At 39.8% G+C, this 18,744-nt stretch overlaps 1 protein-coding gene across 1 annotated transcript in view; it reads left to right on the forward strand.

Annotated features, from left to right (window-relative positions):
- The window catches only part of LOC128743672 (calcineurin-binding protein cabin-1-like), an 858,845-nt gene that overhangs the window by 463,924 nt on the left and 376,177 nt on the right, over positions 1 to 18,744 (forward strand). The window contains exon 15 of the mRNA XM_053840294.1: positions 6,103 to 6,276. Coding sequence (XP_053696269.1) covers positions 6,103 to 6,276 — 174 coding nt within the window. The remainder of the gene's footprint in view (positions 1 to 6,102; positions 6,277 to 18,744) is intronic.

Below are 18,744 nucleotides of genomic sequence, written 5' to 3' on the forward strand. Positions count from 1 at the left end.
TTAAAAGTCTTCTGGGTGTAGAAGAACGTTGATGTTTTGAAGTGCATTTATGTATTATGTCGCAAAAATGTATATTCCAAGTATCTCAGGTGCTAATAGTCGAACTAAAACCAACATAAATGTTAGGTACATGTTTTTTGACGGTATAATTCAATATCCGATAGCGCTTTTGCCTGTTTCTCAAAATTGATAAATCAAAGCTACTCATCGCGATGAGTCAAAACGCGAGGTATTCGTTTTTGATTGGCCTCACTAGCGATCAAATCATTGCATGAAAAAGAGTGAGTGGTAATTCGCTTTTCTCTCACTCGCATTAAATAATTCTCAGCTCGAAAAGCATTGCCAGAGAATTTGACGTTATGGAACCACCTTTGAGTGTGTTTCGAACCAAATCAGTACTTTTATCGATGAATAGCAACATTGAGATGAGAATCAGTAGAATCTAGTAGATAGAATCAGTAGAGTTGTTGCACTAGCTTCGTAATTGTCCTAATAGCCCTTTAATAATACTGATGTGAAGTCTGTCGATAAATAGGGGTCAAGTCTTAAGCCTGGTATCCAGCTGAAAAGAAAACAGCTCAAGAAAAAAACCTGCTATTTACCAACGGTGTGGCACGCTAGAATTTTAGCATAACGAACATCTATTTTCATTCCGCTTTCACCAAAACTGGATAAACTGTTGTCGTATTTTCACTCGTTCAACAGAAAAATATTATATGATGCATAATATATTACAAAACTGCAATCCGCAAGAATATTCATAAACTGCATAAATAATCTTAAACTGCCATCATTTGGTACAGCCAGCAACAAGTTTTGTTACCCGATTTAACATTGCCTTAGGGCGCACAGGCCATTTTTCGTATGCCAGTGCCAGTGATGTCGGTTACGCACCAAATATATGGGAGATGACAACCTTGCCATCCCGTTGCTATTTACCGACCAATCTGATGGAGTTCTTTTAACTCTTTCTTTTGGAGTTAGTTGCATATGAATCAATTGAACAACAATGGAGATAGAGCCGAAAGTGTAACTGCAAGTATCCTTATTTTTGGTATCGGGACGTAAAGGTTATAACCAATCGATTATTTCGACTAATCGATTATATAGCGCCGATTAATCGATGTCGATTATTGTCCGCCCAAAAAGTAATCGATTATTAACTAATCGATTAACTGGAAAAATCGGACATCATTGTGTACAGGAATGACTGTAAATTATTACTCGTCGGTTTTTCAAATTTGAATTTTCAAATTTAGACCAACCTAGTAGTTTATAATAAATTGTATTGTTTCTTTATAGTGCAGTTCGACTAATAGAAAAAAAACTACAAGATATACAGCCCTAAGGGTTGTACGAATGGGTGACGTAGGACTATATCAGATCATTAGATCAAAGACTAATGTAAACTGCATTTCTGGCATATGTATGTTTATAAGATGCTGTGAGTGCCGTTGTTTAAGTGTTTAAGTTAAAAGAGTTGTTTAAGTTAAAAGAGAAAAACGAAATATTTAGATTCAATTCTTCATTGAATGCAAAGGTGGCTTTGAAAATACGTGGACGAGGGTTCATAAGTACAACGCCTGCAACCATTGAAATATAGAAGATTTCTTTTAAAAATCACTTGTTTGCATCATAAAGGTTGAAATAGTAATGAATGACCAGCCCACAGATTATTGTATTAAATATGATTATGCGTAGCTTGACATGTTTCAATAAACTTACTTTTACTCGCTTATGACCTTTAAAAAGGCCGTTGGTCACAAATAACATTAAAGCCAAGGCACGTTTATCGCAAATATGACGTGCCATTCGAATGTCCTTCTATTTTGACATGAATGGCAACAGGCACGTAAGTTTACGGCGTCGATTCACTGTTTTTTGCTCCGAGAAGGTTTTACTAGTTTGCTTTCACAGCTTACCGCTTGTTACATAGCATAAAATATGGCACATACGCAAAAATTTCTGTTTTATTTGTATGAGAGTCCTTATCCTCGTACCACAAGGGTGAGGGGTCTCAAACCATCATAAAATAAATTCATGCCTCCATAAACGCCCACATGCCAAATTTGGTTCCATATGCTTTATTAGTTCTCGTATTATGAGGAAATTTTTATTTCATTTAAATGGAAGCCCCCTCTCTTAGAAAGGTAAAAGGCCACTGTACACCACAGAAAAAAATCGTGCCTCCAAAAACCCCCACAAGCCAAATTTGATTTCTTTTGGTTGATTAGTTCTCGAGTTTTGAGGAAATTTGTGTTTCATTTGTATAGGAGCCCCCCTCCCCTCTTACACCGTCCATAAAATTACTCTCTCGCCCCCTTCATAAAATTGCTGATCATTCTATCTTTCCAACGACACACAGTGGTCGGAAATTTAAAATTCTTGGCCAAAACTTCAAGATGATGAGATTCCATGTTTTTCGGGTTGCTGATTTCAAAAATTATATTGAAAATTTGAAATTCAAAATGGCTAACCCAAAATGGTGGCCTGTTTTGTTTAATTTTAAACTTTTCGAGATAAATTTCATCTAAAAGTGATTTTCAGGTCGTTGATTTCGACAATAACACTCAAAACGTAAAATAGCTGACCAATATGGCGGACCACTTTTGTATCTTTTAGTCCTGTTTGGTTTATATTTGCCTCAGCGCGTTTTTTGGTCTTTTTAAAAAACAAAATTGGATTAAATAACAAATGAAGTTTAAAATCGCCTTATTTCCCCTATTAAAATCGCAAAATTCTTTATTTCATTAGGTTATGCAACATTACTTTAAAAAATATTATTAATCGAAATGATCATCGCTGTTACTTTCATCACCGTCGCCGATTTTATAGCTGTCAGTGCCATTCAATGTTGTGTAGCACAACAACGCGATTGCAAGCAAGCATTCTTCGAAAAATATCTTCCATTATCTTCTCTCTTGTATATTTTCTCGAGAAGTATGTATTGTTGATCCTTTATATTCATGTTGCGCGATTCGCAAGTTCCAGAATTTGTGCGGACACTTTCCAATATAAACTCGTCTGCAATTAAATGTCCTGCAGTATTTCTATCATTTGAATTGCCCATCCGTGGTTTCGAGCGACCAATGCTTATGCGTGTTTGTATCTGTAATTTTATTTCAACCGTTTTCTTTTCAACATTTTGAGCGTTCACTTGATTCTGTGAATAATAATGTGCCCCGTCTGCCTCAATTTCTCCTTTTGGAAACACTACTGCCAGTTACCCTCATCCACACGTTAATTTGCGGAGTCTATAAAAAGAATCGTAAGAGTTATTAATAATAATCTGTCACATTGAGAACGATCAGATGCTGTTAGAGTCAGTAAGATCGTTGAACCAGCCCCGTAATTGCCCTGTACTCGCGAAGTCTATCGATAAAGAAGGGTAATGTCTAAAGACTGTTATCCCCTAGGCTTTGCTCTGCACCATCAACGATTCATTTGTAAAGAACAGGATAATAGTAAAAAACAAGCTAAAAACAAACACAGGTTGTTTGGAGCATTAAAAGCTCACTCGTCCGATTTCGCCTATAGGTGCGTGTAAATACTAAACCTCCATTTTCTCGTGGAGTTGCAAATAGTTGCAAAAAAGCTACACGCTATTCGAACCGCCATAATCTGACACTCACAAAACTATATAACATTCGACGGCACCTCGCGGCACACAAAGTAAATGCCAACTTCATTGCGCGCGCTAATTGAAAAAACTAGCATTTGCGAAGGAAACTTTAAACGTTGTGAAAGTATATATATAACGAAAAAACTGAATTTGCATATAACGCTAGTGCAGTACATTCCTTGAGAAACGTTATCCATTTTGGATGATTGTTATTTGATAATGCTTTTTTGAAACGATGACTCTACAATTGAGGGCCAGGGCGTGTCGCTCACTGGTACCCGTGTACCTTTGAACCACAGAGGCGCTGGACAAAAGAAGTCTACGTGCAGACTTCTTTTGTCCAGCGCCTCTGTGGTTCAAAGGTACACGGATACCAGTGAGCGACACGCCCTGGCAGGTGTTGTGGGTTCGAATCTGGTTATAATCTCTGATTACAGCTTGGTTCGACCCACGCATCTTCCAGCATTGGACAAAAGATAGGAGTCACAACGACAACTTGTTAAGCATAGCTACCTATTACCCCCCCTTCCTTTCCACCCTTCCCCTTCATTCCCGAAAAAAAAATCCTTCTTCATTACTTTCCCTTACCGTCCCTTCATCAATTGTAGAGTCATCGTTTCAAAAAAATATTAATATATGCCTGACCGCATTTCAAGGTCATGACTAAAGTCACGAGTTTGGTCAATTGTCATAGGAACGGAGCTTTTCTCCGAAGAACCGCGCTGAGAAACGCGGACTAACACGCTTTCGGACGAACAGCGTCACACGCAGTACCTAGCAAGTCGTAAGGGCCTGCATAGTGTCGTCGTCCTGAAAGTAAAAACACGTTAGATTAAAACTTCTCGGTCGGTGGTTTCTACAGTAGGTGGAGGAAGAGGCACAATTTGTGTCTAAAAATAGACCAACCCATGTCGCTATGGTTAATAAGGGGGGTTGTGCAGACTTCTTTTGTCCAGCGCCTCTGTGGTTCAAAGGTACACGGGTACCAGTGAGCGATACGCCCTGGCAGGTGTTGTGGGTTCGAATCCGGTTATAACCTCTGATTACAGCTTGGTTCAACCCACGCATCTTTCAGCATTGGACAAAAGATAGGAGTCACAACAACTTGTTAAGCATAGCTACCTATTACACCCCCCTTCCTTTCCACCCTTCCCCTTCATTCCCGGAAAAAAAATCCTTCATTACTTTCCCTTACCGTCCCTTCATCAATTGTAGAGTCATCGTTTCAAAAAAGTATTAATATATGCCTGACCGCATTTCAAGGTCATGACTAAAGTCACGAGTTTGGTCAATTTGATAATGCGATAACGAACCACAAGCGTTATTACCAAGAGCCACAAAACGTATGAAACCCGCACTAGCAAAGAGTCTCTCAGGCACTGACGTTCGACAATACGCCAAACCACAAATCTACATTATCGATAGTTGATATTACAGGATATGATAAAATGACTTAATGACTACGTGTAATTATGTCAAAATATTTCATAAATGATAACTTTCAATTTTTGAGGTTTTGGCCAGGTTTTTAAGGTTTCCAACCACTGTGCGACATATAAATTGTTCAGTTTCGTTCAGCAGTTTAGTAGTTATTAGCATTTGAAATCTTTCATTCCAACGTTACACTTCTATTTTCGTTTTCACAAAGTGCTTCCCAGTCCCAGATAGTTAACAAAGACGTAGTCCTACGTCAAAATAGCCACCCAAACAAACTTGACAAAAATTAGTTTAATAACTCAATGTAATTGTAAACTGTATTTTCGTATGCCCTGATGAAGAGGAAATAAATCCTTGAAACGTTGGCCTAGACAGCAAATAAACTAGTTTACTAGTAACCCGATAACCAAAACGCCATCATAAAAACCAAAATTTAAATCCTAAAATCTGAAAAATTCACATCGTATGACTCTTCGTTAAGAATCGTTGAGTTCCGGATTCTTGGTGCATGGTATCTAACAAGTATTACAAAATATATATTGCCCCTTTTATGACTATTTAGACTACTGTGATAATCATTTATTGCAACGTACCGCATTTTGCACTGTTAATCTGACACTAGAGTGGATTTTAGTTTGATCTACTAATGAGTTTAACTTCTTTTTCTCTCTTGCCCTTCTCTTTCACTTCATTTTCTTTGACCGAAATCGTGTGCGAGATTCGACTGTGATAATTGTGTAAAGCAGGGTAGTCTAAATAGGGGCAAATGTCGCAATATTATATAATTTATTTTTCAGTTCATGGCGTGCAGTCATTTTTTAACAATTGACACAAAAATAAAGACACCTGAGTATGCTCACTGACTACGGTTTTTAATTCAATTTTTTAAAAATCGACTATTTCGGTTAAGTGATCGCCTAATTCCAGATGCCTAATTGCTGATCGCAATTACGTGCGGTCACTGTAAAACAAATATTCACTACGTGATACATATATGTATATATAAACGTATTCAATTGATTAAAAATTGCAAATGTTTCTAGGTGCCAAGAATTTCTTGAAGAATCTAACAACACAATGAGATGTTTTGAGCAATGCCTAAAACTAAACGAAAATGATGCACAACTAAGAGTGGAATACGGTTCATTTGCCTACAACGTTTACTCGTTTTGTTCCAGATCAATCAAGCATAGGAATTCATTACTTTCAAAATACGAGTAAGTAATACACAATTGAATTTTATTTAATGATTTGCTGTGCGCATCGTATCGCATCTTATTGATAACGAATCGGAGATACCCAATCTAATTTTTAAAATTTCGGCGGAGAATCACTTTGATGTGACATACTACATACACTATAAAGGAGATAACCGAAATGTAAGACCAAAACGCCTAAATGTACCTTGTAACCGTCGCGGACGATTCTGATGAAGCGTGTAGCTTAAGCACCACTCCATACGGAGACTACCGCCAAAATTTATTTGCCGGGATGAAACTGCTTGCTCTGCAAGTCCAGTTGAAATCTTTTCGGAGAAAAGAATCCGAATCGGTCCAGCTAAGTACACGAGGTTATGACCATATAGGTGCAAACACCCTAGAAAGATGACTTTACAAACTAAACGAACTTGCCTACAAGAATTCCCTATATAAAGTTCCTATCACTTGAGCTTTTCTCATCATGGGAACTCACAATACTTACCACCAGACTGCGCTAAGTTACGCGAAACTGAACGAAGGTATGTATTCAATATAGTCATACCAAACGAAGCGGACAAGATCGACTAAAGGTGACTAGGGAAATATTTCATTGCTAAAGTACTACATAACTTTTGAAATGCTTTTAGAGATTTCATTTAATTAAACCGGTTGATTTGCATTCATACTTATAATCCTACTATGTATATTTTGGTTACAAAATCACGGGGGTCAAATGTTCAATCTTTCGGCTTCTTTACTCTATCTATCTACTCTCTGTGTGTGCGAATTCTCTCATAATCTAACCAGCTAAGAATTTACTGTGTGGGCATGATCGTATCACCAAATATATTATAACTAGTTGACCCGACAAACTTCGTATTGCCACAAATTAAACTGTGTTGTACATAAATCTTGAATATCGGATGACCTTTGTCACAATCTCGAGCCTTGCAAATTTCTGGGGAGTTCATGGGCGTTTTAATATACAAATTTTCCTCACAGTAAAGTAAAAAACAACTCCCCCCATTGCTTAGCCTGATAAAATAAAGCGGATAGCATTTAAATATTCGCCATTATTACAAACCATTTCGCCGAATGCCATTTTGCGGAACACCAATTCTCGGTTGACCATAACGCGGAATATAGAGTTTCGCAGAATACCATTTCGCGAAAAACCTTACGCTGGATGCACCATTTCACAGAAAATCTTTTCGTAGAAAGTACCATTTCGCAGGGGTGACCCAACTGAAGGAAAGTAATAGACGTCAGAAGATCTAGGAACATAAATAAACCTAGATAGAGGTGACCTCTACGGGGGGCTGCCTGCGGGGGGGGGGGGGGGGGGGGCAGTGGCCGGCACTTCCGACGACAGGTCGCAAAAATTTCTGTTTTATTTGTATGAGAGTCATTATTCCCCTACCACAGGGGTAATGGGTCTTCAAACCATTATAAAAAAAATCCTGCCTCCAAAACCCCCCTCATGCCAAATTTTGTTCCATTTGCTTGATTAGTTCTCGAGTTATGCAGAAATTTGTGTTTCATTTGTATGGGAGCCCCTCCTCTTAGTGGGGGGAGGGGTCTCTAACCATCATAAGAACCTTCCCTGGTCCCAAAAACCCCTATATGCAAATTTTCCCCCGATCGGTTCAGTAGTTTTCGATTCTATAAGAAACATACGGGCAGACAGACTAAAATCAATTTTTATAGGTATAGATTTGTATGGCAGCCCCCCGTCTTAGTGGGGGAGGGATCTCTAACCATCATAAGAACCTTCCCTGGCACCAAAAACCCCTACATGCAAATTTTCACTCCGATCGGTTCAGTAGTTTTTGATTCTATAAGGAACATAGGGGCAGACAGAAATCCATTTTTATTGGTATAGATTTGTATGGGAGCCCCCCCCCCCTCTTTGTGGGGGAGGGGTCTCTAATCATCATAAGAACTTTCCCTGGCCCCAAAACCCCTACATGCAAATTTTCACGCCGATCGGTTCAGTAGTTTTCGATTCTATAAGGAACATACGGACAGACAGACAGACAGAAATCCATTTTATAGGTATAGATGACTACCTAAGGGTTCGCGCTTCATCGACACGGACACAATACAAAACACAATATTGCATTTAATATATTTTGCAATGCAAGATTCCAAACTGTTATACTGGGCTTTTTATGGTTTGCTCAATAAACCAATTCATTTTAAATAGTCTAAATAGCTACACTTTATATTACTGTAACGTGCAAGTCATCACTCCATGCTTAAATTACGGGGATAAGGGGAAATCTTACGAAAAAATTTACTTTCATACTTAGAATAAGGACTATATCAACGTACTAGAGCTAATCAAAAGCTGTATGAACATTCGGAGTCATGTTCATCGTCAGCCCGATTGCCAATCTTCCTCTATTTCCAAATCACGTTGTAAAACTCCGGTCTTCAACGAATGTCTACAAACTTCCTCATCTTAATCTAATAGGTGAAGGGCGGTGAAGACGGACACTGTGGGAAAGACGGACACTTGTCATATTTCATAAACAATAAATTTTTGAAGTAAATCAATGATGGGAAATGTTTCTATAGACTGAATGAACACTTTTGAATTGAACTGCCGATTTTTAGTAGCACAGTTGTCAACTTTATAAACAAAACTAACAAAAAAATGCGTAGATACGCTATCCGATGTAATTTTGTGTGTGAAGAAAATAACTGGTAGGTCGTTAAAAACAATATTTTCGTGCTATATCGTCGATATTGCGTTAGTTTGATCCTTCACTGAATATCCATTGGAAGCCTGGTGTTTTTGAATATTCAGTAAAAAGTTAGACTAATCTCAAGTTTTTAGTCTTGACCTTGAAATGCGGTCATACTTATATATTAATATTTTTTGAAACGATGGTTCTACAACTGATGAAGGGATGGTAGGGGAAAGAAATGAAAATTTTTTGGTGAAGGAAGGGAAGAGCGGAAAGGAAAGGTGGGGGAGGATATTGGTAGCTACGCTTGACAAGTAGTCATTTTGACTCCTACCTTTTGTCCAATGCTGGAAGGTGCATGAGTCGAACCAAGCTATAATCTGAGATTATAACCGGATTCGAACCCACAACACCCGCCAGGGCATGTGGTTCGCTGGTACTTGAACCTTTGAACCATAGAGGCGTTGGACAAAAGGAGACTGCAAAAACCACTTATCAAGATAGCGACGCGTTTGGTTAGGTTATCGACACATATTGTGCCTCTGCCTACATCTATTACAGATTACCAATTAAAATATTGAAAAACCAATTAAAATATTGAAAGGAACCATTTTATTTCCTCGCTCAAAGGGGGGATCGGGAAGGGGGTTCTCCCAAACCAATTCTTTCCTAAATACATGATGAAATATGTTAATCTTTCTTAATACTGTTAATTCGACGACGCATGACACCTTTTTGCGAGTGTCCGTCTTTCCCATATCAAGTGTCCGTCTTTTTCGCCAATCCGCAGAAACTCCGATTTATATATAATGTTTATAATATTTTTTTTCCTTGTTGGGGACCTTGGACCACTGCGACCAGTTCTTTGATCTATTGTGGTGTGGTATGTTTATAATATTAAAAAAACCCGAATTAATCCACCTAGCGGCGTGACCTAGCCTTTCTACTGCCACAATAATCATTATTGATTTTTTCTCGACCACATCTATAATTAACTTGACTATATTTTTAAATATCCGTTCTGTATTCCTCAAAATCCTTATTTGCCAGTAAAATTCACAACGTATTGCGTAGAATAATTATATTTTCTTTCCTTGAGTGCGTGAATACTGTAAGCGTCATTTATGTACATACATACATACATACATACATACATACATACATACATACATACATACATACACACATACATCACACACATCACACACATTGAATACAATCAACATTTGATTGATATGTTTTGATTTCACACGTTTTAACGGTTTAATATACGGTGCTTAAGTGTTAAAGTTTGAATAACTTTTGAATGAACCGTCCGATTTTATATAACTCGGTTTCATTTGATAGATCTCAGCAGTAATTTTCAAACAATAATAAAATGTGTGATGTTTTTCATTGAATTAATGCTTATATGTTACAAAACTAGGTTTTAATGGCTATTTTTTCACATTTCTTTATATAACTTTAAACTACAAGCCCAATTATCATGAAATTTGGAAGTTGAGGGTTTGCAAGGCTCCTCTTTCACATGCAATCAATTTTGTTCAAATCGGTTAAGGGACCTATGCGATAATGAAGTCCAATATTTTTCATATTTTTATACATAACTTTTGAACTGAAAGTCCAATCAATATGAAATTCAATAGCAACCTATGGGACACCTAGACCTTTCATTTGACACTAAGAACATTAAAATCGGTCCAGCCATCTCCGAGAAAAGTGAGTGAGATTGAAAGCGTTACATACACACACACACACACACACACACACACACACACACACACACACACACACACACACACACACACACACACACACACACACACACACACACACACACACACGCACACACACACACGCACACACACACGCACACACACACGCACACACACACACACACACACAGAAAATGCTCAGTTTTCGAAACTGAGTCGAATGTTATATAACATTCGGCCCGCAGGACCTTCTTTCCATTTCCAAGGGATTTCTATACCTTTATACTATATATTTATATAGTAGAAAGGCAAAAAGTATAAATTTTGAAAGAAATTTTCTAGCACACGTTGTAACTATATTAGACAGAGACGACTTAAAGGTTTAGTTTGTATGAAAATTGCGATCAATACAATTATATTTGAGTAGATATTCTGTTTAGACCTTAAGGTGTCCGTCTTTACCGCCCTTCTTTTACTTCAAGAATTTCATAGGAATTTTTTCTGTTATGGACAGCATAATCATGACAGTTCAACAATTCTGCTTCTGTAATCGCTAGCATGACAAACAAATCTTAGTTGGAGCGAAATAAAATCATTACCGTAAACTAGTATTGTCATCTTATTCTCAATGAGAATGAAGATACCACTCAAAACCTGATAAACAAACTTAAGACAGGCTCATTTAGCTTTAAACAACCTCAATCATTACGTTGAGCACGTGATTTCAAACTGAATTCACCGCAGAAAGAGTTAAGAATTTATTCTCCCTGGAGCTATACTTCAGACTAAACACGAACTTTCTTCCCGATATACGCAGACCCTCAAACATATGCGTACATTTCTGCATCATTTCCAAATGATCCAAAGAAACAGCATAAAAATTTCCTAAATAAATCCCTGAAATATTTCGCCCCTACCTTATGGATAGTTTTCACGCTGCTTCTGCAATCACAGAGACCGAACTGTCAAACGAACGGAAACTCTACTAGAGTGAAAAGCATCTCAAACAACGTGTCCGTACCTACTGTTGTCGCGGAAAAAATGGATAAATCTGAGGAAACCGGCTTAAGGGGACATAGTACCTTTTACACCATATTTTTGGCCCTATTTCATATGTTTTTTGCTCGATAACGCGAAAGACGAATCAATTCAGGTTTTTTGCATTCTAAACATTGCATTTTATGCTAGTACTAGCTGACCCGACAAACTTCGTATTGCCACGAATTAAACTGTGTTGTACATATATCCTGAATCTTGGATGACCTTTATCACGATCTCGAGTTTTGCAAGTTTTTAAGGAGTTTATGGGTGTTTTAATATACAAATTTTCCTCACAGTAAAATAGAAAACAGCTCCCCCATAGCAATAAAGCTGATAGCATTTAAATATTCGTCATCATTATAAACCATTTCGCCGAATACCATTTTGCGGAACACCAATTCTCGGTTAACCATAACACGGAATATAGAGTTTCGCAGAATACCATTTCATGAAAAATCTTACGCGGGATGTACCATTTTACGGAAAATCTTTTCGTTGAAAGTACCATTGATTTCGCAGGGATGACCCAACTGAAGTAAAGTAATAGACGTCAGTAGATCTAGGAAAATAAATAAACCTACATAGAGGTACCTCCCAGTTGGCCTCGAGGTAAGACGCTGGTCTAATAAGCCAGTCGTCGTATGTTCGAATCTTGGCTGGGAGAGGCTGTTAGAGTCAATAGGATCGTAGCACTGACCCCGCACTGTCCTGTATTCTAACAGCTGGTTGCGAAGTCTGTTGTATAAAAAACAGAAGGTCAAATTTCGATAACGGAATTAGCACCCAGGCTTTGCTTACATAGAGGTGATCTCTACGGAGGGCTGCCCCCCTCTCCCACGCAGTGGCCGGCGCTTCCGACGGCAGCCCTGAATCATCTAATGTTACTATTGATAGATTCTGGTGGTCTTGTTACTGACTCATGTTTTATGAAAAAGTCTAAAATTTCTCGAGTTCGATTAGTTTTAGAGTTACGCAAAAATTTCTGTTTTATTTGTATGAGAGTTCTTATCCCCTGCCACAGGGGTGAGGTGTCTCAAACCATCATAAAAAAATTCCTGCCTCCAAAACCCCCCACATGCCAAATTTGGTTCCATTTGCTTGATTAGTTCTCTAGTTATGAGGATATTTGTATTTCATTTTTATGGGACCCTCCCCACTAATGAAGCAGGGAGAGATCATAATTACCCTCCTAAATAGGGGAGAGGTCTCAATTCGCCATAGAAAAAAAATTTGCCTACAAAAACACCCACATGCTAAATTTGGTTCCATTTGCTTGATTAGTTCTGGAGTTATGAGGAAATTTGTATTTCATTTGTATGGGAGCCTCCACTCCTAAAAAGGTAAGAGGTCCTAATTCTTAGAAAATTCTTAATCTTAGAAAAAAATCTTGTCTCCAAAAACCTTCACATGCCAAATATGGTTCCAATTGATTGATTAGTTCTCGAATTATGAGGAAATTTGAATAGGAGCCCCCCCCCCCTCTCCTAAAGTGGGGAGGAGTCCTAATTCACCATAGAATAAATTCTTACCTCCAAAAACCTTCACATGCCAAATTTGGTTCCATTTGTTTGATTAGTTCTCAAGTTATGAAGAAATTTGTATTTCATTTGTATGGAAGCCCCCTATCTTAATCTCCTATTTAAGGGTCATAATTCCCCTCCTAAAGAGGGGAGGGGTCTCAATTCACCATAGAAAAAAATGCCTACAAAAATACATACTTGCTAAATTTGGTTCTATTTGCTTGATATTTTTTTGAAACTATGGTTCTACAATTGATGAAGGTACGGTAGGGGAAAGAAATGAAAATTTTGGTGAAGGCGGGTAAGAGCGGAAAGGAAAGGAGGGGGGGATAGCGCCTTTATGGTTCAAAGGTACAAGTACCAGGGGCTAGAGATGCCAATACCGGGAGGTACTTTGAAAACCGGTTTTTCGGTACTGATAAATGCAATACCGGTAAAACCGGTAAAAGTTAACTCTTGAAAACTATATTCAAAAATCATATGATTTGAAGAAGTTCCTTCCATAATCAACGATTCTCAATTTCTGTCGCGTAGTTAATTCATTAAAAAAATAATATTTAACAATGCGAAGAGAATTTACCATGTCATCTTTTAAACGAGAACAAATTTCAATGAAAAACTTCCGGAGGCAGAGAATCTTCATTCGGTCTCCACAGAGAAAGAAAGAATAATTCCTAGTGATAAATTAGAAATGTAGCGTAGGAAAACCCTTGTTCAAGAGCTTTTAATAAGCTGCTTAGATACTGACATTTATGATAAATTATAACTGAAGGTTCAGTTGATTTTGGTTCCTCTGCCTGCTCGGTTTCTGAGTTTATTCCATTGACTTTTAAAATAATAAAACCTTGCAGAATTTTATTATTAAAACATCCTTGATGCCTTGAAGAATATTACAAAGTCATTGCACATAGCGCGGCTAATTATAAAACGAATAAATTTAAATATACGGAAATTCTATCAATACAGTAACTCGAACAGCAGTTGTGCGATACTTGAAAGGTGTTCCGAGAGTAGTTTTAGAGTGCGTAGTTGGTAGAGTGTGCAATTTTTCCGGTACAGTAATTCGACAGCAGCCAAGGCTGGTTTTAGCACTGCGACAATTTCTTATTTCTTCATGAATTCCTCATCGCTTAAATAAAGCGTATCCTTGTTTCTCAGCAACGAAAACAGTTCTCTTCAACGACCGCCTCGACACCAGTACCAGAGGAGCTCAACATGCAAGATGGCATGATCAGATCGATAGTGATTTGCGACTTCTGAGACGACTGAGAAATTGGCGACGAGTAGCCCAGGGATTGGAACAAGTTGAATGGAGACGACTGCTTAAAAAGCATGAGGCACTCCGGCTCTATGCTGAAAGCGGTGAGGTATTTCAGGGGTTTCCCTTTGGAAGAACTACATAATTGAGTTATTATTTGTAGAACCTTCAATCATTAAACTTTTTACCAGCGATTCAGGCTTCTTGAGTTGTTATTTGATCATGCAAAAAAATACCGGTTTTTGGTCTTGGAAAAACCGGTAATTCGGTATTGGAAAATAGCCCGGTAATACCGGTAAAACCGGTTTCGGTAAAACCGGTATAGCATCCCTAGTACCAGCGAATCACATGCCCTGGCGGGTGTTGTGGGTTCGAATCCGGTTATAATCACAGATTATAGCTTGGTTCGACTCATGCATCTTCCAGCATTGGACAAAAGGTAGGAGTCAAAATGACTACTTGTCAAGCGTAGCTACCAATATCCGTCCCCCCTCCTTTTCTTTCCGCTCTTTCCCTCCTTCACCAAAATTTCCATTTCTTTCCCCTACCGTACCATCATCAATTGTAGAACCATCGTTTCAAAAAAATATTAATATGTATGCATGACCGCATTTCAAGGTCAAGACTAAAAACTTGAGATTAGTCTATCCATTTGCTTGATTAGTTCTGGAGATATGAAGAAATATGTATTTCATTTGTATGGGAGCCCTCCCCTCCTAAAAAGATAAGGGGTCCTAATTCATCATAGAAAAAATGGTTGCCTCCAAAAACACCCACATGCCAAATATGGTTCTAATTGATTGATTAGTTCTCGAATTATGAGGAAATTTGTATGGGAGCCTCCCCCCTCCTAAAGTGGGGAGGGGTCCTAATTCACCATAGAAAAAAATCTTGCCTCCAAAACCCTTCACATGCCAAATTTGGTTCCATTTGCTTGATTACTTCTCGAGTTATGCAGAAATTTGTGTTTCATTTGTATGGGAGCCCCCCCTCTTAGTGGGGGGAGGGGTCTCTAACCATCATAAGAACCTTCCGTGGCCCCAAAAACCTTTACATGCAAATTCTCACTCCGATTGGTTCAGTAGTTTTCGATTCTATAAGGAACATCCCGACAGACAGACAGACAGAAATCCATTTTTATAGGTATAGATTTACAATTTTGTTTACATATGGGAACCTCTCCACCCCTCCTCTATGGCTCCTTGAACGTAATCGTTCGAAAAAAAAGTATTGTGGTTTATTGTTTATTAATTAAAAGTCAACAGATTTTTCTATCCTACTGACTACTTAAAAACTAATAGCAAGAGCTCTAAATCGGGTTTTCAGCACGTTGCGGCTGACGTCAAAGTCGAAGTAGGACACAAAACGATTGAAGTTCCGTTGTAAGCCGGTTATAGTACCGAAAGTGCTGTAGTTAGTTCTCCGATGTGGTATATGCAAGAAGGAATTGTTCCGCGTTAAGTGAGACCGAGTTAAGATATATAGTCTTCCTAGAATCCAAGGACAGTCAATCCGGGATGTCAGAACATCTGATACGAAGACGGCTCTAGTTACGTCCCGACGTGTTTGCAGGGTGTCCAAGTTGATTAATCTGCAGCGCTGTTCGTAGCTTGGTAGCCGGAACGGATCATTCCATGGTAACCTACGGAGGGCAAAGCGGATGAACCTCCGTTGTACCGACTCTATTCGAATGACGCCGTTTTGGTAATACGGGCTCCATACGGGCTCCAGCGAATATCAACAGTTGCTCCTGGAGTGCGAGAGTGTCCGTTGAATCGTTGACTTTCGAAAACAGTTTCAGGTCGTCGGCGAACACAAGCCGAGGACCTTTGAGCATTAAGTTGACGTCGTTGAAATAAATAAGAAAGACCAACGGTCCGAGATGGCTACCTTGTGGGACTCCAGAAAAAGCGGTGAAGGTCGATGAGGTGAAGCCATTGATAGACACGTTGATGGGACGGTTCGTCAGATACGATTTAAACCACTGAAGCAGCGGCCCTCCAATACCCAGTTTGTCCAGTTTTGCAACGGCGATTTGATGATTTAGCTTGTCGAAGGCGGCGGAGAGGTCAGTGTAGATAACGTCCGTCTGGGATCGGTCGTCAAAGCAGTCCGTTACGTACGTAGTGAGAGTTAGTAGATTGGTAGACGTTGAGCGCTTCGGCATGAATCCGTGTTGTTCATCAGCGATGTATTGCTGGACGAACGAGGAAATTGGCACGAACACAACGAGCTCGAAGAGTTTCGATAATGCACATAAGGCAGAGATACCTCTGTAGTTGTCTATGTTCCTTTTGTTCCCCTTCTTATGAACTGGAAACATGTAAGCGGATTTCCAAGCTGAAGGAAATATGCCTGAGCTAATCGAGGAGTTAAATAGACGTCGGATTGGAGTAGCCAAGGCATCAATGCAGTTCTTTAAAAATATTGAAGGTACGCCATCCGGTCCACTGGAAGTTGAGCTTTTCAACTTCAAAGCGGCCTGCTTGATCATAGAATCATCAATAGACAGGTTAGTGAGAGAGTCGCTGAGATTTGGAACGCTGTCTAGAGCAGTCGATACTTCTGTTTCGGACAGCCTTTCATCGACAAAGACGCTGGAGAATTTCCGCGAGAACAGTTGACAAACCATATCCAATTTGGTCGCAGTGTCGCTTCCAAGGAACATGGCTGATGGAAGACCGTCGTCTTTCCGTTGTGCGCTAACATATTTCCAGAACGACTGGGGGTTACGCTTCAGTCTTCGCTCAACGTTGTTTAGGTATTTGCGGAAGCAGTGTCGGCTTAACTTTTTGTAGCGCTTATTGAGAGCCTGATAGTGGTTTCGCAGATATTGGGTTTTATACCTTGAGAACCTCCTCAAGGCAGCCTTTCTTCCAGATTTAAGGCGACGTAGCGTGGCGTTTATCCAAGGCAGGTGCGGCTCTATGCGTATCGTCTTTTTCGGTACGTGGCGGTCGATGATATAATTTAAAATGTGCGAGAAGGTCAAGGCGGCAGCATTTACGTTGTTCTCTTCCAAGGCTGCGTTCCAGTCGATACTGTTTAGTATACCTTGGATCGCATCAAAATCGGCACAGTTGAAATCTTAATAGACAGACGACGGTGAGTCGGTCGTTTTGCATGGTGTATGTTGATAAATCGGAATTAATAGCGGTGGATGATGGAGAACAACTTTAACGAGTGGAGCAGGCGCCAACATACATTCTGGAGCCTGACTGCAAACACTAGCGAAGCAGAGATCCAAGCAGCGTCCATTTTCATTGGTGATTTTGTTAATTTGCTGTACAGTGGCTGTACTATAGCAGTCGAACAACTCGGTGGTGATCGGGGGAGGAGTTACAGAGCTGAAGTCGACGAACAGATAGCCGTTGCCGCGATCACGCCAATTAATCCTGGGGAGGTTAAAATCTCCCAGAATTAGCAAATCATCGGAGGCGGAGGCTGCCGAAGAAATTGTGGAGACCGATGCCATATGAGCCTTGAGGAGTACGGCGTCCCTTACTCGATCCGGTGGGAAATAGACAGCGCACAGGTATAGAGAGCGATCGGATAAATTTATAGACACCCAAACTTGCTCAACAGGTAACCAGTCGTTGTGTTCTAAGACAGAGGCCTTGAGTTGGCGATGAACCGCTACAAAAACGCCGCCGCCCGTTGATTTTCGGCTGTTGTGCGCACTTCGGTCACACCGGAAGACTTCGTAGTTCGGTCCGAAGATTTGTGTGGAGGAGGTTCGTTCGTCAAGCCAGGTTTCGGTTAAAACGATTATATCGTATGGACTATCGACACATGCTAGCAGATAGTCGTGAACGCTTGCATTAATTCCGCCTACATTCTGGTAGTACACGTGGATGTTTTGCTGGACGTCGCGAGTACTGTTCGGTAACCGGTTGGATGATGTGCTAGAAACGGGAGACGGATCAACGGGAGGATCTAGATTGGCGGTAGTGCGCTTGCCTGGAAGGGAATTTTGGAAGCCCCTTTCGCTACACCCACACGCAGGGTCGGGACGACTGATGAGCGCTGGCAGGAAAGGCGCGACTGCGGCGGGGAGGATAGGGACTTCCATAGTGCTACTGTCGGTGCATCCCGGTGTCCTATCGACTTCAAGTATCGGCAATGCATCGTTCGGATAGTTATTTTCCACGTTGCTAGCTCTGACAATTCCGCAATTTGGCTCGGAGGCTGGAGTACACGGCGGATGGCAGTTTAGGTGGGCGCTGGGAACGGAGACTCGATGACAAGGGATGTCGCTG

This window comes from Sabethes cyaneus, chromosome 3 (assembly GCF_943734655.1).
Source record: "Sabethes cyaneus chromosome 3, idSabCyanKW18_F2, whole genome shotgun sequence".
Taxonomy (NCBI): domain Eukaryota; kingdom Metazoa; phylum Arthropoda; class Insecta; order Diptera; family Culicidae; genus Sabethes; species Sabethes cyaneus.